This window comes from Misgurnus anguillicaudatus, chromosome 23 (assembly GCF_027580225.2).
Source record: "Misgurnus anguillicaudatus chromosome 23, ASM2758022v2, whole genome shotgun sequence".
NCBI lineage: Eukaryota > Metazoa > Chordata > Actinopteri > Cypriniformes > Cobitidae > Misgurnus > Misgurnus anguillicaudatus.
Window position 1 is genome coordinate 11,649,301 of NC_073359.2, and position 21,480 is coordinate 11,670,780.

The following is a 21,480-nucleotide window of genomic DNA, read 5'->3' on the forward strand; positions in this document are numbered from 1 at the left end:
GCTGTATATGCAAAACGTGTTACTTTTTTTAAATGCCAATGTAATTTCCTGCTCCCAGTTACTACGATATTTCAGCATTTTTCCCAAAAAAATATATTTTATATGCAGTCATATATTCCAAACTCTTGCATCTCAAAGATTCCCATAATATAATTCACTTGAATGTGCAGTAATAAAAAGTGACAAATTGTTTGGTTGGAATAAATTCATTTAATCTGTCTGTAAACAAGATGGAGAAATTAATTTATGGCATTTCTTGGTTTATGCATACGAAATCAGACTGTAACCAAGATGTATGAAAACAAGGTACAAGAAAAGAAATGAACAAAAGTCTTAGGTTTTGATTCAGTACAAACATCCCACAAAGTCAAAACATTTGAATCCAACACCCCAGAAAAGTTCTGATGAATTTTACACTTCAAAGATCAAATTCATCCTAACAATAGCAACAGATTCTCATTATGTTATGGCACAAACACATTTTTTCGTTTGCGACTTGAGTGTCATACCTACATTAATGTTAACATTTGGACTTTTGACAGACATTTAGATCATTTTGACATACAGTTGAAAACTTATTTTCGTCATAACATAGCATGGGATGAACAAATTCACCAATTCAAGTGTTGAAAGCTGATATGAGACCGCTCGAGTCTTATTCGCGAGCTTGCCATCAGATGCTACGCTAGTGTTTACAGTCATCAGAAGAGCGATTGTGTAAATAACCTGAACGATGACATAAATTGGTCCAAAATGATTACATAAGGTTACCCACCGTCTGAACACAGGATAGAAAAATAAAGTTAAGTGCTAAAGTTACGCTAATGTCGGAATGTCGATGGAGATTTAATTGTGGACAAGATGTAGTATGAGGAAATGCTACCGCTTCGTATCATTGCACTTAACCGACAGCCAAACTAAGAGAGATAAACCTCACGAGGCTGCCCAACCAGTGTCAGTGAAATGAGGGGGGTATGAAAGATTGTTGTGATACATGGACTGGTATTGTAGGTTTGTTAAAGGCCTAACTTTCGGCAATAAGGCTGTGTTGAACAGACATACAGTTTGTTCGGATTCCAACGTTTCATCGCACAAACTGAACCTCAATCCCACACAGACCTCATTCTGACAAATTACATAAGTGTAGGAGGTCCACTTGATAGTTTTAGAGATATGCGTATGGTCGACCTTTCCCAGACTTGATTTAGAAAGAAAGGAGGAGTTTTTAGCTCAAGCCCTTGGTCAAAAATACATAGTGTTGTAATCGTAGTGTCAAAATAAAACCGAAACTTGGGTAAGATATGGGATGGGGTTATGAACAAATGTAGAAAAGATGATTTTAGGGTAGAACAGAAAATGTGCAAAAGAAAACAGATGACAAAGCATATGTCATCTAGAGTAGTGAATGGTGATAAAATGAGCTGTTAGGTTGGGAGGTGTCTTAATATCCAGATTTCCTCAGGTAATCAGCCATGGTATACGCTTTCTTGTTGAGCAGCCCTCCATGGATACCTTCCTTGCCCATGACTATAACCAACGCTGGAGTACACAAGGAAAAAAACAAGAACAAAAATCAACAAACATGGGGCAAAAAAAAAAAACACTTTCCCAACTAAAAAAACCAAAAAACGAAACTGGTGACAAGATTGATTACCCTTCCTTGCCATTAAGATGTCCGAAAGTTTTAAATGTGACTGTTTCAAGGGAAATCTTCACAGCTTTTTTTGTGGACTTTCCTTTTGTTTCAATCCCCCTAATTTCACTACTTCACCAATAAAAAAAAACCCTAAAAGCCTGAATCTCTCAAATATTTTGCCATTGAATATGCCTTCTTATTCAGCCCGCCTCCATGGACCCCTTCTTTGCCCATTACAAGAACCAAGACTGAAAGAAAAGATAGAGAGAAGAAGATAAGAGGACAGGAAAACCCCAGCTTTGGGAAAAAAGCCAAACCAAGATCATCAGAAGAGATAGGACAGAACAAAAAGCCCAGCCAAGATAACATGCACACAGAAGGACAGATTGCAAGACAGATTTTTAATTGCTTGAATGTTAAAATCTTATTTTATCTGTTAAATTGGTAACACATTGGTAACTAAGTTTAGCCTTGGGTGCTTCAAATCTGTAAAGCTTTGTAAGAAACGCTTAGCAGGGAATAAACACAATGTCAATATATAAAGAAACAATATATAAAGCTTTGTTATATATTAGGTAACGTTTAAAGCAACACTATGTAGTTTTTTTGCCTTTAAAGAATGTCTCTAAAATTATTTCAGTGATAGAACAACTTTTAACTGGACAAATTGTACTGTTGCTGCAACCTGAGCAGCCTCCTAGCTGCTACAAACACACTCTGAAAGTGGCGGTGGAGGGTAGGAAACACAGCCACGCCCCTCCCCCTGCCTGCAGAAGAGTGTCTGATACCAGGCACTGTTGCGCTTTTCAACCACATGGGGGAGCTGTAAGTCATTTTTACAAGGAAACTACATAGTGTTGCTTTAATGTACTATAGAGTGTCGTACGGATGACGTATTTTTGTAGACTAAACCCTGAAAGCGAGTTAGCATTTTAGCATTCCATTATTTCGAAGTCCATAGGTTTTATGAATGGGGTTTTGGTTAAACGCCTTAAATAAGATATTGGGTTAACATAAACCCAAGATGCGTGACTTTTTAGAGCTTTTACGTGTCTTTAAAGGGCAGTTGCTTTAACAAGGAGCTACAGACTTTGTCGGGGACTTGATGCATGAAGATCTCAAAAACAACGCAACATGGGCACAATTCCTAACAAAGATTTCTTTATCAGGGAGCATGTTTTTAAATGTGTCTTATAAAGTTGTTGGATGCTTTGTGACAGGGTTATTTTCATAAACTGAAATAAAATAATATAAAAATAAACCCTGGAAAACTAAAACTAACAAACGCGGTAGAAAAACTAACTGAAATAAAATAATATTGATGAAAAAATATATATTAGTTATTGTAATCAACAAGCTTTTGAAAAAAAGAAAAATGCTGCACGTGGCTGTTTCGGGAAACATGTAGATAGGGTTTCATTATAGTGAGATCGAGCACGTCATGTCATTAATACAGGAAAAGCCTAAAGTTATTAGGGCTGTCACGATTATGAAATTTGGCTGGTGATTGATTGTCTTATAAATTGTGGCGATTATGACGATTAATTGCCTTTTTTAGTGCTTTGATGATTATAATGATTAATTGTCTGTTTTATTGCTTTGACATTTAATTCTCATACATTGATTGTTTGTTTATTAAATAATTTTCACACATTGTTGTAATTGTTTAAATTAAATATTTTGCAAGGTTCACCTGGCAGTAAATGTTTAATGAATATATCTTTCAAAACTGGAAACAACTTAATAAAAAATAAACACAATAAAGTATCTGAAAAAAAAACCTGAAAATATAAAATAAAAAGGCCTTAAATAGTAGCCAATCCTGCTAAGGTCATATTAGTATTGAACTGCACATGTCTGTAGGGGCTGCAAAAATGAATTCCTACAGCTCCCCCTTGTGTTTTTTAAAGAGATGTGCAATCATTGCGGTGATCTGAAATCCTCGCAGTGAGGACAAACAATTGCGATGAGACGATTATTCAATCATTGTGACAGCCCTAAAAGTTATATAAACATAAATTAAACGGATAAAGATAGGTTTCAAAAAAATATTATAAAACGGGCTGTTCTGGTTCTTCATTCTGATTGGTTGAAACGCGTTCTAAGCCGTGATAAAATACCCCAGTAAACTCACGGTTCAGACCACATTACATAAGTATCACTGCGCCACTGTTGCTGCGTATTGATTTATGAAAATAAACACCAGAGTATTTTTTAATATTTTTAATTTGTCTACAATTGCACAATTATGGCGATATCCAGATAAATTTCAATAAATATTGTTGAGTCATCTCATCAATAAAGATAAAACTCTCCCTGAGGAGTTTCTAACTCAAATTCATATTTCCGCTATCCACTGGGTGGCGATCTTACCCAACTTAAACACTGACGCATTAACTCAACCCTAAAAACAGGGTGTTTTGATCAGGCTCTGAATCTGATCTCTTACAAAAGTTGTTCACATAAATGGAATTATCTCTGCTTTTAGCTAAAAAATTTGAGAGGTGATAAGAGAACAAATGAAGGTAGGATGAAACGTTTTTTTTTTTTTTGAAAGCGGATGGTCTGTTCTTTCATTTGATATTTTATGTTTATTTAAAGAAGATAATTTTTCTGCAAGGCATTAAACTAAAACTGGGTGGCAACTTAAAAAAAAAAACGCTGACGGGGAAAGAGTTCCGCATGCAAGCATATTTTATCATCACTTCAACAGTTGCACGATATAAATGTTAATGTATATTTTAGATGAATGGTGATTTCTAAAAATAAACATCACAGTCTTAAGTCATATTTTCATTGTGTCTTTGTTTTGCGTCTGTGTTGGTTGGGAACTGTGCTCTGTTTCAGTCACACTTGATTCTGAAGAACTACTTTGTTCGGCGGAAGAGTAATTTTTGTACTAATATAATTACAACTTATTTGTGTTTTATTTTATAAATTCCTGCTAACGTTATGCATATGAAGTAACCGTTTTATAAACGCAATAACCCCCGCGAAGCAGTGGGTGCATCTTCGCGTCGTGCCTAACAACGCCCCTTAGCACAAAAAAAGTGGTGATTTTTTTAAGCAGATAAAAATGAGAACTATTCATATGGATGAATAACGTTTAAAATAATATTAAAATAAAAACGAATTTAATGGTGAGGATGTTGATGTGGAGAGACAGCTCCAGCTTTTTTTGTGAGAATCCAAAAGTTCACAGGGAAAATGAATGGGCTTTTTGCCATTGTATCCAGTGTCCCGCTAACTTCCGGGTTGGACTATAAAAATATGTCATCCATGTGGCACTCTATTGTTGACTTCAAAACTATTTGTGCCTAGATAAAAATTGTCCATGGTTGGATGTTTTACATGTATATCAGCTTTAAATCTGGTCCAGTTTATTTTGATCAAAAACAACCTACTTAAAAGCTTTACAAGACTACTGCTTAATAAATCTAGTCAACTTAAAGTTATTATAGTGTTACCATTTAGTACACATATATATATAAAACCTTATTTGAATCAATCCTTTATCACATTCAAGCAGGAAAAGCAGAGTTAGGGGCCAGTCACACCAAAAGCGCTTTAAACGCTTGCAAACGCAAGGCGCGACGCACTGCCTTTTTTTAAAAAGAGCAGTGCGACGCGGCTTTTCATATTGCTAAGCAACCACCGAGTCAGCTGTCTTGTCAATCAAATATTGAAGCGTGAACGCTCTTTTGCTGTTAACTGTCATATTAGCAGAAACTTTAAAAAGAGGGTGCTTGCTCTGACCTTGTTTGAGGATGAGAGGTGCACAAACACGAAGGAGAGAGTGAGCGAGTGGAGTCCGGTTCTTCAAAGCAACTGTAAACTTCCCTCACCACAACGTAAGGCCCGCCTCTCCCCTGATTCAATTGGACAATGGAAGACGCGAATGACGTCAGGCGCTTTTCCGCTCTCAGCGCTCCTTCAAAAACGCGTGCGCGGCAGGCGGCAAAAAACCGCAAGGCGCTCGGCGCGCATAAACAGCGCGCAAACGCGCCCTGCCCATAGAATATCATTCAAAAAAGGCGCCTGCAACTGCCATAAACGCTTTTGGTGTGACTGAGCCCTTAGTACCTCTCCTCAATACATGCCACACAATACATGAAAGAGAGATTATTCAGAAAAACAAGGAAATTTGTTTTCAGGTCAGGAAACAGGAAATTCTCAAACTTATAATGAAAGACTCAAGATTTTTGTGAGAGTTTGGCAGAAGCATGCATGCAAATAAGGGGGAAAATGTGTGTCTCAAAGATAACATCCTTAAGCACCTGCCCTGAAAGTTTGTCTTAAAGGAACACCCACTTGATAAATAAAAAATACAATATGTATGCTTAGAAATGAAAGGTTCAGATGCAAAAACCAATCGAAGTGCATCTGGCTCTTTCTTTTGTTTAGATTCAGTCATTTCACTTTAATGGCAATTTACAATGTTTAAACAAAGACATATTGAGGAAAGGTTGACATCTATGTTATCAATCTACCGCACACAGAAACCATATATTTATAGGTTTAAATTCATTAATGAAATTCATTACAAGAATAAGTACCTTTGCCTGCTTTGCCGACCGCAATGTTGTATGTGGCCTCTCCTCCTTGGCTCTTCGTCCGTATGTCCATTGTCCAGTCACTGTCAATGTTGATACTGTCTCGAATAACTGAGCATTTCTTTGAACCCAAGGTCAGGCCGTTGGTGAAGAAACTTTCTCGGTCTTTTCCTACTAGGATGTCAATTTCTGTGGGCGTGATATGACAGAAATACGGAGTATTAAAAGTTGAACCATGTCTGTGTAATCTTGCGCACTTAGAAGAGTATAATAAACTATAAACACATACAGATACTTTAAGATAAAAGGTAGGGCTGGGACGATTAATCGCGCGATTCTGCTTGCTATGCTTCTCAATGAATTATGGTAAAAAGGCCGCTACATCCAAAAGCCAGAGGGCGCTCTCTTGCAGAAACTCAATATGTGCCGCAGAAGACACGCAGCTCAACGAAATGCCCATAAGCATATTTATATCGCTGTTCTTCTTTTCCGTTATTTTCATGATAATAAAGAATATATTTATAATAAAGTTTGACGAGAGTTGCACGTTATAAACGACTCAAACTCGTAGTGATTTAAGATTGATTAGGACTTTCTAATGGCCGTAGTACATGAAAGAGATGTGCATAATATTGCCTTATCAATTCAAACAGGCATTATTAGTGTGTATTTTCATCGTCCCAGCCCTAATAAAAAGTAAAGATTTATACATAGTAGTGATAGACCGATATATCGGCCGGCCGATATATCGGCCGATATATCCAGTCACTGTCAATGTTGATACTGTCTCGAATAACTGAGCATTTCTTTGAACCCAAGGTCAGGCCGTTGGTGAAGAAACTTTCTCGGTCTTTTCCTACTAGGATGTCAATTTCTGTGGGCTGATATGACAGAAATACGGAGTATTAAAAGTTGAACCATGTCTGTGTAATCTTGCGCACTTAGAAGAGTATAATAAACTATAAACACATACAGATACTTTAAGATAAAAGGTAGGGCTGGGACGATTAATCGCGCGATTCTGCTTGCTATGCTTCTCAATGAATTATGGTAAAAAGACCGCTACATCCAAAAGCCAGAGGGCGCTCTCGTGCAGAAACTCAATATGTGCCGCAGAAGACACACAGCTCAACGAAATGCGCATAAGCATATTTATATCGCTGTTTTTCTTTTCCGTTATTTTCATTATAATAAAGATTATATTTTTAATAAAGTTTGAGGAGTGTTGCACGTTATACACGACTCAAACTCGTAGTGATTTAAGATTGATTAGGACTTTCTAATGATCAAATAGCCGTAGTACATGAAAGAGATGTGCATAATATTGCCTTATAAATTTAAAAAGGCATTATTACTGTGTATTTTCATCGTCCCAGCCCTAATAAAAAGTAAAGATTTATACATAGACGCTTTAAAGTAGGGATGCTCCGATCGATCGGCCGCAGATCGGTATCGCCCGATAACGGCATTAAATGACTTGACCGGTACTCGCTAAATTTGCCGATCTCATGAACCGATCTTTCTGTTTACTTTTGTCATCATAGGGCTTCTGAATGCGGCTGCAGTTAGAGACCATTTTTAAGCAGTAAGAGCATTTTTATAACCCGTGGCTCATGAGCGACGTGCAGATTTGCATTTCTCTCTTTGCCTTTACAGATATATGTGTATTTTCTATGAGGACGCGGTCCGGTCCTAACAGCACGACCCGTCTTCACATCCCCATCAAACAGCGTATACAACACATATCTATCGTGGACAATTGCATCCTCTTGCTGAAAGTTTATTATTTACATGCGTTTTAAAGTTTTGAGCGTTTAAACTTTAATTTTCCTCACAGCTGCTCTCGTCTGCATACACCCGCCGCGCGCACACAGCAGCCTGTCATCAGTGCACGTGAACAGAGCGATCTCTCCCACTTCTTAAAGCTGCAGTAACCTAATTAATCTCTCAATAAAATCACTCTCTGCTCTTCACTAAAGAACTGTTGTACTTCATACGAATGCGTGTATATTAAATTCATACAGTAAAGACTGTGAAGTGTTTTATTTTCATTAGTTTTTACAGACATAAGCCTTTTTAAAGGCATATTAAATTTCTCTTTGCAGAAGAAATATTTGTTGTGCTAATTTATTTGATTCTCTATTAAAACAATAATATACCTAATTACTGCAAGTAATATAACAAAGGCAACATCTGTAGTATTACTTTATCTAGAAAAAATGTTAAAAGTTACAGTCATCAAAGAGCTTGCATATCAGCTTGAAAAATCGGTATCGGCATTGGTATCGGCCGATCACGAAGACAACAAATCGGTGATCGGTATCGGCCTGCAAAAATCCTGATCGGAGCATCCCTACTTTAAAGCAACACTATGTAGTTTTTTACCTTTAAATAATGTCTCTAAAATAATTTCAGTGATAGAACAACTTTTAACTGGACAAATTGTACTGTTGCTCCAACCTGAGCAGCCTCCTAGCTGCTACAAGCACACTCTGAAAGTGGCAGTGGAGGGTAGGAAACACAGCCCCGCCCCGCCCCTCGCCCTGCCTGCAGAAGAGTGTCTGATACCAGGCACTGGTGCGCTTTTCAACCACATGGGGGAGCTGTAAGTCATTTTTACATGGAAACTACATAGTGTTGCTTTAAGGACCAAAATGTGAAAATGGCTATAAAGTGAAATAAAACATCCATTATCCTATTGAAGTCTGTGCGATTCGTTTGGTAAACTTTTAAGTCCATGTACACATTATCAACATATGACAACATATTATGAACATTAAGCAACAAAAAGAGTTATATAAGACTTAAAAAGGATATTTCTGGAACATAAAAGCAACCACAGCTAAATGTCCTTAGGAGGAATTCTTTACTTGATATATCTGGGAACATTTTAGTAGTACCACTTTCAAAGTGAAGAGTAGTCTTAGTAAGCACGATCAAATTACATTACGTGAAATGATGGCACACATCAAGCCTGAACATGCAGCATTCCTATTCATTTTATTTTCTGTCATTTGTCATTCGCTCCAAGTATCATCAAGAAGATTTGTTTATACTGGCTTTACATGAAGACGCAGAGCTATTTTTCCTTAAGGCCAAATCAGAAAAATAATAGCAGCTATTGAATCTGCTAGATTAAGTTGTTTATACTAAGTGATCTATGTTAAGAGCTAAACACGATCTGGATATGCAGCTATAACTTTAAGGTAAGTTTTTTAAAAGCATAGTTCACACAAAAATGGAAACTCTGTCATCATTTACTCACTCTCATGTTGTTAAAAACCTGTTTAAATTGATTGGTTTTGATGGAGCACAAAGAAAGATATTTTGAGAAAAAAACAATTAAAAGCCTGATTGACTTCCATAGCAGAAAAAAACTGTATCGATTCTAATGCACTGTTGAAAGTAGCGTGACAAATCGCAGTTGATCCGTATTGAAAGGTGACCAAGCGCAGTACGTAGAGTGAAAGGTAGCGGGGTATACTTGACTTTCCGTTAGGGATGCACAAATATGGAAATTTTGGCCGATACCGATAACTCTTTATATTTGGGGGCCGATAACAGATATATATAGGTCGATAAACATTCATATTATTTTCACAATGAAAAACTCCCAGACCGGGGACATCTTGTCTTTGCGCTAGACTAGCATACTCTTCTTAAGCCCGCAACATGTGTCATCTTCGTGCTATGTCACAAAAAGCACCAATCAAAACTCCACATGGCCAGTAATGAGCAAGTGAAGTGGTTCAACAAACCAAAATAATCCATCATTTATCGGCTTTCATTTATATTCATTTTCATTATATTAAAATTAGCAGTTATCGGCCGATAACCATATGTCGGCCGATATATCATGCATCCCTACTTTCCGTGTCTGTCTCGGATACAAAATACAATTACTTATGTAATAAAATGTTATAATTAAAGTCCATATAATTTAAACTACATTTCACGTTTTTATCCTCTGACTTTCATGAAACGCCTCAGTTTTCGTAGCGTTGCAGGACATAGCAACAGTTGAGAGGAAAAAGCGGTCTTAAAATATTGGTCACTTTTTAAATAACTGCATCACGATGCAAATGCTAATTTGTAGTAGAGCCTGACCGATATATCTGCAGGCCGATATTATTGGCCGATATTAGGCATTTTCCAAACTATCGGTATCGGCATTCATAATGGCTGATAAATGAATAAAAAAAAAAACAACGGATGAAACAGCCTTCAACCATGTCATGAGTGTTGCCGTTGTATAGTTTTTCCACCAGAGGGCACTCTACAACCTCCCTGTTGGCAACACTTGTATATAACGTGTCACACATCCTGCAACCTGCCGATCCAGCCAGAGTCAGGCAGAGAGAACAACGGTTAAGTGAGTTCATGTTGAGTTGGTCACGAGACAATAATGATGGCACATTATCATATTATTTTGCATTATCATATTATTTTAGTTAAAACTCATAAATAACTACAAATAAATACAAATAACTAATGTTAGGGAAATCGGTTAATGTTTTGTTTGCGCTTCTGAAATATATATTTTTTTAATATCGGAATATCGGATTTTAAAACCAACAAACATTTGTATTAGTGCTGCCGCGAATAGTCGACGTAGTCGACGTAATCGACGATGAAAATTTGTCGACGGCAATTTTTTTAGTCGAGGAGTCGCATATTTATTTTTTTACGTCTCAAACGGCCCACTGTAATTCTGTCTCATGTCTCAAATGGCTCAATGTAATTCACCTCCACACCAGTCTGTGCGCGCCCTGCTGGTTAATCTGCTACGCTATCATCTTTCTTCCCTCTCCCCCTGCCTTCACTGCTTTAATTTTGAAAAATTGGCGGTGGCAGGTGAGTCTATGGAATTATGAGTCGGAAAGCTTCCGAAGTATGAAAGTATTTTAAGCCAAGTTGTGATAAAAGAGTGGTCTGTTACACCGTGCCAAACGTCGCTGGCTTATCACGGGAGCACAACGACAATGCACGAGCATCTCAAACGAAAACACTCGGGAGTTATTGACGATACACCCACAGAGAATAGGACAACGTAAGTAACTGTTATATGATTATTAATGAAACGTCGAGCTAGTCAGTACTGTTTTATTAACTCTTTTGAGAAGTACAACGACTCTGTCTTTGGATGTTAAAGGCTATCAGTGTTTGCTCGTGATTCCGCCACGGAATCAACACTGGACGCAACAAATAGATTTTTCATGATTCCCATTTACATTTTTATTTTACTATTTTAAACGGCTCAAATCATTGTTGCGAGTGTTCAGCGCGTCTCTCTCTCTCTCTCTCTCTCTCTCTCTCTCTCTCTCTCTCTCTATCACTCATGTTGCTTGCAGCGCCTCGACTGCGCGCGCCACTCTCTTACGTGACAGTGAAAAGGTGGCAGTGTTTTTAATTTATTGTCTTTTTTGCGTGAACGTCAACATTCACAGATGTCTCTGACAAAGACGACTGATCGAGTTAACATGACTTGAAGAAAGATTAGCAGTAGTGTGAGTCTGTGTGCGAGCTTTCTCCCTCCCTATGATGCTGTATGCCCGTGTTCTGTAGTCTATGTAACAACAACAACAACAGTGTATTCTCTTATATTTCTGAATTTGCACCAAATTGTCTGCGCTATATCACTCGCATTTAAAATCAAGAAATGGCTCAAAACACAACAACAATTATGAGAAGAGCAACAGCAGTAAAGCTACAATGTAAATGTATGGTGATTTTTGCATATCTAAATCAGGATTTTAGCAGCAGTTAAAGGAACAGCTGGTTGGATAAAAAACGAGGTGATGGGTCATGTTTAGTCACTATTTTATAGGCTACAACAGAACAGATAATATGTAAAATAGCATTCAGTTGTGTTAAAATGCAATATAAGATCAAAGAGTAGATGTGAAACATTTCATATTTCTGTTAAGCATCTACTTTGCACTGGAAGTTTTTATTATTATTTATATTGTTTACATTGTAATTTTTTATTTGGTAACATTTAAGTTATTCATATTGTTTATGACACCGATAGGTTCAAAATAAAATGGACACAATGAAATAACAAACACTTGAGTTTTTTTTAATTAGTCGTTTAGAATAGTCGACTATTCGAAAAATTAGTCGAAAGATTAGTCGTTAGAAAATTAGTCATTAGTGGCAGCACTAATTTGTATCGGTATCGGCCTTCAAAATCCTTTATCGGTCGGGCTCTAATTTGTAGCTGATGCAGCTGATATGGAATTTTTAACCCGATGCATAGCATCGTTAACTTTTATGCCAATGCACCGAGCGAATCTGGGAATCTTCCCATCCCTAGTGCACAGTCATGTTGGAACTAGAGGTCGACCGATATGTTTTTTTTCTCTGGCCGATGCTGATTCCGATATTTAGAAATCAGGGCAGCCGATGGCCGATATATGATACCGATTTTCTGGGCCAATTTTCTATTTGTACATAATAATCAAAATGTCCTCATCATTAGCAAATATTTTAAATGCAAAAATTTCACTATTTAAGTATTTTGCTAAAAAATGATGACTGGTCTATCTGAAGAGTTTTACAACCTCCTCCGCACCATGCATTTATCTGACACAGATATTACCTGACACTCTGCTGTCATCATTTCTTGCTCTTTGATCAGTTTTTTACCATGGCATTTATTGCTTTGAAAAATAAAATCCTTCTTTGGTAGACCTCATAAATTATTTAATCATCATAAAGTTAACAAAGTAAACGTCTACGTTTTTTAGTGCAAATCTTTCTAAACACATTTACATTCTCATTTCTGAGGCGCTATGAGTGACTGATTGTGCTGACAGTGACGTCTTGCGAGTTCAAATGTGGACAGATCTGTTGTTTCGACCGTTTATTTAAACGAATTGTTTCAAAGGAGTCAGTTCGGGAATCGGATGCGTTGTGTGCTAATCCAGGCTGAGCAGCGCAAAACTGTAAACAAAGTGTTATTGTAACTCGTAACAGGAAGGGGCCATCCCCAAAATGTTCCCAGAAAGTTGGGAGCATGAAATTGTCCAAAATGGGTTGGTATGATGAAGCATTAAGAGTTCCTTTCACTGGAAGGGGCCAAGCCCAACCCCTGAAAAACAACCCCACACCATAATCCCTCCTCCAACAAACTTTACACTTGGCACAATGCAGTCAGGCAAGTACCGATCTCCTGGCAACTGCCAAACCCAGACTCGTCTTTTGGATTGCCAGACAGAGAAGCTAGATTCGTTGCTTCGGATAATACATCTTCCCTGCTCTAGAGTCCAGTGCATCCGGATGCTTTGCATTGACCTTGGTGATGTAAGGCTTGGATGCAGCTGCTTGGCCATGAAAGCCCATTCCATGAAGCTCTCTATGCACTGTTCTTGAGCTAATCTGAAGGCCACACGAAGTTTGGAGGTCTGTAGTTATTGACTTTGCAGAAAGTTGATGACTTCTGCGCACTGTGAGCCTTAGCATGCGCTGACCCCCCTCTGTGTGGCCAAGTTGCTGTTGTTCCCAATTGCTTCCATTGTGTTATAATTAGTGATGCACCGATGTATCGGCCGCCGATATTTATAGGCCGATTTTTGATGAATTTGAAACCATCAGAATATCGGCAATAGCACGAGAAAGGCCGATACCGTTTGTTTATTAATTAACTGCATAAAGAAATCCATTATGTGTAAAAAATGAGTAAATGTTGTTAATAAAATAAATGCTGAATAGCAAAAACCACCATTGAAGGTTGTCATGCTGTCTTATTATATTTGTTTTAGCTTAATTTGTGCCTCTCTTATTAGGTTGGTCAGTTGAATGTTAATTAGATCAAATCCATGTTTAGTAAAAATAATTTGATGCAGAAATAAACTAGCTAATAGACCAACTGTATAGTATTGTATACAAGTGTTTAATATCGGTATTGGCCAGAAGTTGTCCGTTTAAATCGGTATCGGCCCAAAAAATACTATCGGTGCATCCCTAGTTATAATATTACTAACAGTTGACCGTGGAATATTTAGTAGTGAGGAAATTGCACAGGTGCACAACCTATCACTGTACCACGCTTGAATTCACTGAGCTCCTGAGAATGACCCATTCTTTCACAAATGTTGGTAAAAGCTGTCTGCATGCTTAGGTGACTGATTTTATACACCTGAGACCATGGAAGTGATTGGAACACTTGAATTCAATGATTTGGAGGGGTGTCCCAAAACTTTTGGCAATATAGTGTATAGATTTTTGGGAGAGTTTGGCAGAACATGCATGCAAATAGGAGGGAAAATTTGTGTGTCAAAGACAACTTCCTTAAGCACCTGCCCTGAAATAATTGCTGAAAAGCTTGTCTTTAAGGAACACCCACTTGAAAAATAAAAATACTAACAGGTTACTAGAAATGAAAACGTCTGAGAGTAGTCTTAGTAATCACGATCAAATTACATTATGTGAAATGATGAGACACATCAAGCCTGAACATGCAGCATTCCCATTCATTTTTTCTGTCATTTGTTCCAAGTATCATCACAGCAGTTTTGTTTATACTGGTTTTACATGAATACACAGAGCCATTTTTCCTTAAGGCTAAATCAGAAAAAAAGCAGCTGTTGACTTCTGTTAGAACCTACTAGAATAAGTTGTTTTTACTAAGTGATCTATATTCAAAGAAATATAGAATCTGGATATACAACTATAACTTTAAGCTTTTTTTAAAGGCATAGTTCACCCAAAAAAGGAAACCGTGTCTTCATTTACTCACCCTAATGTTGTTAAAAACCTGTATTTATTTATTTTGATGAACACAAAGGAAGATATTTTCGGGAATGTTTGTTATCAGACCGATCAGAAGCCCCATTCACTTCTATAGTATACTATGGAAGTCAATGGGACTTCTGAAAGGTTTTGTGTTACTTATTACAAAAAGCAGGTTGACCTTATTTTCATGACTTTGTGTATCTTCATTTCTATATTTTGTATGCATTTCTATACATATGCTGATATAAGTGGAATATATACACATCTAAAAGCTTTACATTTGTATATCAAATGCAAAAAAGTAACAATGCAAAAAGCTAATTTGTCTTGTATGGTGATGCGTATTATACCGGAGAAATTAAATAAACCTGTTATTAGGTGAATTAACATCCATTTACACCGCCATCTTGGGCATGGTTCTTGCTAGAGGAGATACAGCTACGGCCAAATCTCGCGAGAGGTTGGTTTGCGGGAAGGATTAAGATGAAAAACAGCGGCTCTGGCTAAATAGGATACAGGTACGGCCTAAATCCCGAGAAGTGTTGAGTTTAGGGTAAGGTTAGGATAAGAACAGCGCTCATTCGGCGAGATTTCACGAGATGTTGGCCGTAGCTGTATCCCCTCTAACCACAACCTCAGGGAATGTACAGCGAGCGAACATTCCTTATTCTTAAAAGAGTTCACGCACATTTCGCAGCTAAATGACGCGTGTGTGGTGGTATGTTAGTGCGTTTGCGTAGCCGTCTGATTGAATTGAATCGTCTGTTCGCACTAACACAACCTCATTTGTAACTAAAACAAAATTTCTTAAGAGTGCTTTAACGTATATAACTAATTGACACCTTTTAACACGTCACGTGTGAGATACTTAAGCTTTGCTCGATAAAAATAGCTAACTTACCTATGATCTCGTGAGAAACTTAAAAACGAAAATACCTAATGCTTCTTATATAAATAAAAGCTGTGGGTTTTGTTGCCATTCGTTGTTTTTCTGCACAGGCCTTAGATTTATAACAACCTGAAAAGCAACCTGTCGGGTGTGTTTCAAATCCGTGCGAGTTCCCTACACAGACAGCATCATATTCGGAAACATTTTTGGCGCGTTCATAGACCCGTGTCATTTTGCACGTTTTTAAATCGCTATTATCATATCGTGCGTTTAAAATCAATTAGTGCTTATTTTAAATCAGCAGCATTTTTGAAGGTTTTCTGCCTCGTGTTTAGGCACCATAAGGGTAACGTGCCCATGGTGAACACAATGCTGTATTGCTAGTCAGGTCACTATGTATTGAAACATAAACACAATCATAGCCCATCACTAAAGATAGCACAAATAATATTGGTAATAACGCTTATTTACCGTGATGTTTACGAATGTTCCCCCCTCCTGCGCTGCCCATACGTATTTAGAGTCTGAGTTGTACCCAACAATGGCGGAGTCCTGGCAGCTGCCATCCGACATCAGGTTATCCACGTAGCTCTGCCACGACATATTCGCCTTCTGGTGTCAGACACACACGCTATCTTTAAAAACAAAGGACTGTCAGTCTTGTACGGCCTAGGTTTGCGGTAACCGTATATTTTGATGTCCCGCACACCCCCTTCACTAACGTGAGTTTGAGCTGCAGACTCCCGGCTGTAAGGACGCTAGGGTGTAGTCCCTTAGATATCCCTCCGCGCAGGCGTGCCTAGGCTGCAGTCCTTTTAGGAACGATTGACGCGGATGAATACGTTCCGAGTAGACATAATAAAGGTGGAGTGGTTAGGCACTTTGTTTAAAAGTTAGCTACTGTTGCTTGGAAGATTTACTGCTGTAAAAAACACGATGCAACAGGTTATTGATTTACCAGATTTTTTTCCATTACCTGTTTAAATTACCTGATATTTTTTACAGCTTAAGGTATCATGCACCACATTTAAAGCTTCCATTTTGAGATGTCCAAAGTACTTCCTTGTCATTGATCCATCTGTAAAATTATGAAACCTCGCAATATCAGTGATATTTATTGTGCATCACAAATAAATGTTTTGGACACAGCAAACCAAATAAAGGGTGCATGGCAGGCATAGAAAAAATGAGAAACTGGTTGCATTTATTGAAATCATATAAATTCTGTCTAAATGTGAGACTTTTAAAAACTTTACCCTGATAAAGTATAATGGAAATTAAATTAAGGGATTGATAAAACTGATAAAAGTTATAACCAGTTAAATGATACCAGAGACATTTTCTGAATTGTAGCTGCCGTATCATGGCGTATTGCGGCCTCTTGTGGTCAAACCATGTAATTTCATAATTTGATGACAGTTTTTATTGATAATTTTAGTACAATTTTTAATATTTATTTTAATTTTACTTTTAGTTTTTTTAATTCTCCAAAATATCTGAGTTTATTATGCATTCCAGGAGTTTTAGTGAAAAATACGTGATCCTGTCTGTGAGGTAAAAGTCTCACCACTCAGTCAATATATTTTCACAAAATGTAGAAAACAATAACCCCCCCCCAAAAAAATATATATATATATATTTTACATTTATGCTTTTTAAAGCAATATAGCAGAATTTCTAACATTGATATTCACAATTGATCCACACAGTGCACTACACATTTGTTTCATATGTAAAGGGATACTCAAGACAAAAATGAAAAATCTGTCATTATTTACTTCATGGGAACAAAGCAATAGCTGCTGCTCATTTCCGTATTAAATGACTAAAGCTGTCAGTCACTATCATTTTATCTATCACTTCCTTTTGGTTTCATGGAAGAATAAAATAATATCATGCTTTGGAACAACATGGGGGGTGACTAAATGATGACAGAATTCAAGATTCAACAAGCCCTTATTCTTCCAAGTTAAAGGTGCCAAGGAATGCATTGAAATAATATGTTAAATTGTTCTTTGATATTTACATAGAAGTTATGTAACTATTAAATGCAAAAATTATCCGGACAAGTTTTTACATGTCCATTTACAACCCTAATATTTGTCCTCTGAATGAAATTGTCTATTTTTGCCCTATTTGAATAATAATGTTGAGCTCTCCTCTGCGGCTCATGTCAGTAGCTCACATTAGTAAACAGACCTTTTTGAGCCTGTATCAGATCAAAATACAGATTTTGTGGAACAACTTATTGTTTGGAGATTGTTAATAGAGGTTTCTGAGTGTTTTTTTTTTAGTATGGACTTGCAAAACGTAACTGTAAAGTCAACAGTAGAACTTCAGCCTAAACACTAGCATATAGCATTAATTAGCATGTATAGTGCAGTTACAACTTTGTTTTTAGCATTTCAACAACTTTGTAATTAATTTAATATTGAGGCGTACATTTTGACTATCATGTCACAGTCGGTGTTATGTTGACATTGACCTGTTTTCCAGCAGTCTTTTGCACGAGGTTTACATAAGAATAAGGAAGCAAACACATTTGAGGCTCACGATATGTCATTACCAGGCCCAAACGGAATCTGCGCCTGCAGATTTCTGCGGAAAATTCTGCGGAATTCCGTGGATTTAATGCCCGTCATTAACAAGCACATGTATCCCACGCATAAACCCTGTGTGTGCTGTTTGCTGTGATAGTTTTTAATTATAGAGAACAAGAACCGTCTGATATTTGAGATTAAATAAAACTTACAGCAGAGTTAAGGAAATCTCACTTGACGTGTGAGACGACAGTCAGCAGTCAGCACATGATCATTTCAAATCCTTTTACAAGACGAATGCTCTTTATATGTTTAAAATAAAGCTTACATTTCATTGAAAAAATGATGAAATTCGTATATATATTCATAATGAGAATGTATTAACAAGCTTTTTATTCTGCCATAATAACACAATAAACATTAATAATTTTATATACAAAATTTAATTCTATCTTCCCTGCTAGAAAAAAACAATAGACACCATCACAGAAATTCTATTGGTTTTATTGGGAATTTTATCGGTTCTAATGGAATATGGCCAAAACACACTTCGTGTATTGGTCTTTGTTGGTCTCTATAATGGTATGTATTGGTTCTATTGGTTCTATGTATAGGTTCTAATGGAATATGGCCAAAACACACTTCGTGTATTGGTCTTTGTTGGTCTCTATAATGGTATGTATTGGTTCTATTGGTTCTATGTATAGGTTCTAATGGAATATGGCCCAAAACACACTACAGTGTAGTGATTTTAATGGTAAAAGCTAATGGTTCCTATTGGTATTTTAATGGAAACCATTAGAATTTTCTGTAATGGTTTTATTGTTTTTTTCAGCAGGGTTGACATGCACATTATCTGGTTCATGTTGGTCCAGTTTAATTCAGAGGACTCATTGGTTTGGTGTATTCATTTTTATTGTAAGCCTTTAAAAAAAGAATTATTTTAGGTGCAATTTTGTAATATTTACTGCTTAAATTCTCTAATATCTTTTTAAAACATTTAAAACCATCCCGCAGATTTTTCCAAAAAAATTCCACAGAAAAAGCCAAAAAGTCCACAGATTCCATCTGGCCCTGGTCATCACCATGTACGGAGCTCTCATTATTCATCTATGCCTAGTTTAACCCCTTAGGTGGCACAAATACCCTTTGAGTGGGGGGGGGTGAAAATGTGATATACATCTTCAAATTAATATAACTCTGGCCTTTTTTGGTCTAAAAGCCCAATCTTGGTCTTGTTTTTGGGGGATTTCACAGAAATGTCAGGAGGTGAAAATATTAAATAAATAAATTGTTATAGCAGTTTACATTTATTTTAATAAATAAAAATAATTCCATAACATATTAATTTTATAAATAAAATTATAAAAATGTAAACGTTTCACAAAAGTAATAATGCAAACATGAAGCCATAAGTCTCAAGTAGTTCTGATCCAAATTTCAAGTTAAAATCACAAAAAAATGAGGTTTGTGTCACACTTTTTGTGGTTTTACCAACAACGGCCACTAGGTGTCAACGGTTTGCAGCATACTCTTGTCACAAATTATTCAATTACTGTCACTGCATTATTATTACTGCAAAAAGGTTTTGAAATATGAAAACTACATTCTTAGAGCTTTCCAGTGATATATAGTTTGTCATGATTTTGTAGGTTTTGAGTAGGGGTTTAGTGTTATAAATATGTAAAAACAAATTAGGCCTACCTGTGGCCCCGTGAAATTTTAGAAACTGACTCTCACTACGTCATAATTCTCCCAAATTGGCAATGAAATATGAAAACTACACACTTGGAGCTTTCCAACAATATTTTGTCAAAATTGTTTAGGTTTAGAACAGTGTATTAGTGATACAAATATATAACAACAACGTGGGCCCACCTGTATACCCGTGGCATTTTAGAAAATGGCTATGTCATTCCTTTACCACAATGGTGATGATAAATGAAATGTACACCCTTAGAGCTTTCAAATGATATATAGTTTGTCATGATTGGATAAGAATTCACATGAAAAAAAAGAAAGAAGTAAATGTAGGCATCCCACTGGCGGGACAGTGACATTTCGCAGAATATAAATATTTTGAGGTGCACTATCTTTATAATTGAATCAATTACTCTCCCTACATTATTTATTTTATAAAACACTTGTTGAAATATGTATTCTAGAGGCTTAGACCTTTCCAAAAATATATTGTTTGTTGTGATATACATAAAATTTATATGGAAAATATTGAAGTAAACTTGTCCCGCTCACGGGACAGCGCCACTGAAGGGGTCAGTTTTTATTCTATGGCAAGTTACTTTGAGCCAGATATAACCTGACCTCACAAAAGTCAGTGAGTAACTTCCCAGTTTAGTGGTTAAATTTAGAGAAACTCCCTCTCAACTTTTTATATCTTGGAAATGTTCAGTATGATCCGGCCTAAACCACGGTATGTTTCTATTACAGTGTGTCCAGCTCAGAAAACAAAGCTTGTCTGTATATATATGGACATGACAAATAGCACCTGTCTTAGGACGATTGATGCAAAGCCCTCAAAAGGGAAATGCAGACTGATTTCAGAACATAACACACATAAATGCAGCCAGCTAAAACAACAATCGTGTTCTGCTCACCGCAGGACCCAAGCAAATACAATAAACATTTTCATGTGTTGTGTAACTTCCGGGTTACGCTAAGAATTTAGATATCAGAAGACCACTTATGTTGAAATTCGAAATATTTGTGATATTCTCTTTTTAACTATATTATAGATTTATAAATACATTTACAACTTATTTTGACAGCAATTAGTGTTTAGTTTGTGTTTTAATCGTAATTGAAAAGTTTTTGTTTTTTTCAGCATGTACATTTCACTGCTGTTTGGATTGGGCAGCAAAGAGGATGGGCAAGCACAAAAGCAAAACAAACGCCGCCCCCCCTACATATTGGAATAGCCTCACACCTAAAATATTGGCCTAAACTAATAAACAAATTCCAGTAAAGATGTTTCTGTCTACACTAACTGCATTCCTTCTCGCCCCCTGCATGAACTTTCTCTGAAAGGCTAAACAAAGACGAAATTGTGTTCTTCAACATAGTTTGACTATAAGAAACACTGAGCCAAAAATGCACGTACACATTAAA

The 21,480-nt window shown here is 36.7% G+C and overlaps 1 protein-coding gene across 1 annotated transcript; it reads right to left on the reverse strand.

The window, feature by feature from the left end:
* Positions 1–187: 187 nt before the first annotated feature.
* On the reverse strand, positions 188–16,692 carry pfn2b (profilin 2b). The gene is made up of 4 exons (XM_073861462.1): positions 16,537–16,692; positions 16,286–16,449; positions 6,193–6,385; positions 188–1,539 (listed from the first exon to the last, which is right to left on the reverse strand). Exons 2-4 carry the CDS (start codon positions 16,415–16,417, stop codon positions 1,442–1,444), a joined length of 423 nt encoding a protein of 140 aa, XP_073717563.1. The 5' UTR covers positions 16,418–16,449; positions 16,537–16,692; the 3' UTR covers positions 188–1,441.
* Positions 16,693–21,480: the final 4,788 nt, after the last annotated feature.

Excerpts from the sequence above, each read along its gene's own strand:
- pfn2b (XM_073861462.1), bottom strand. The coding sequence starts at position 16,417 with ATGTCGTGGCAGAGCTACGTGGATAACCTGATGTCGGATGGCAGCTGC. Across the intron at positions 6,386-16,285 it reads GAACATTCGTAAACATCACG|CCCACAGAAATTGACATCCT; the intron begins GTAAATAAGCGT and ends TGTCATATCACG. Across the intron at positions 1,540-6,192 it reads GGTCGGCAAAGCAGGCAAAG|CGTTGGTTATAGTCATGGGC; the intron begins GTACTTATTCTT and ends TGTGTACTCCAG.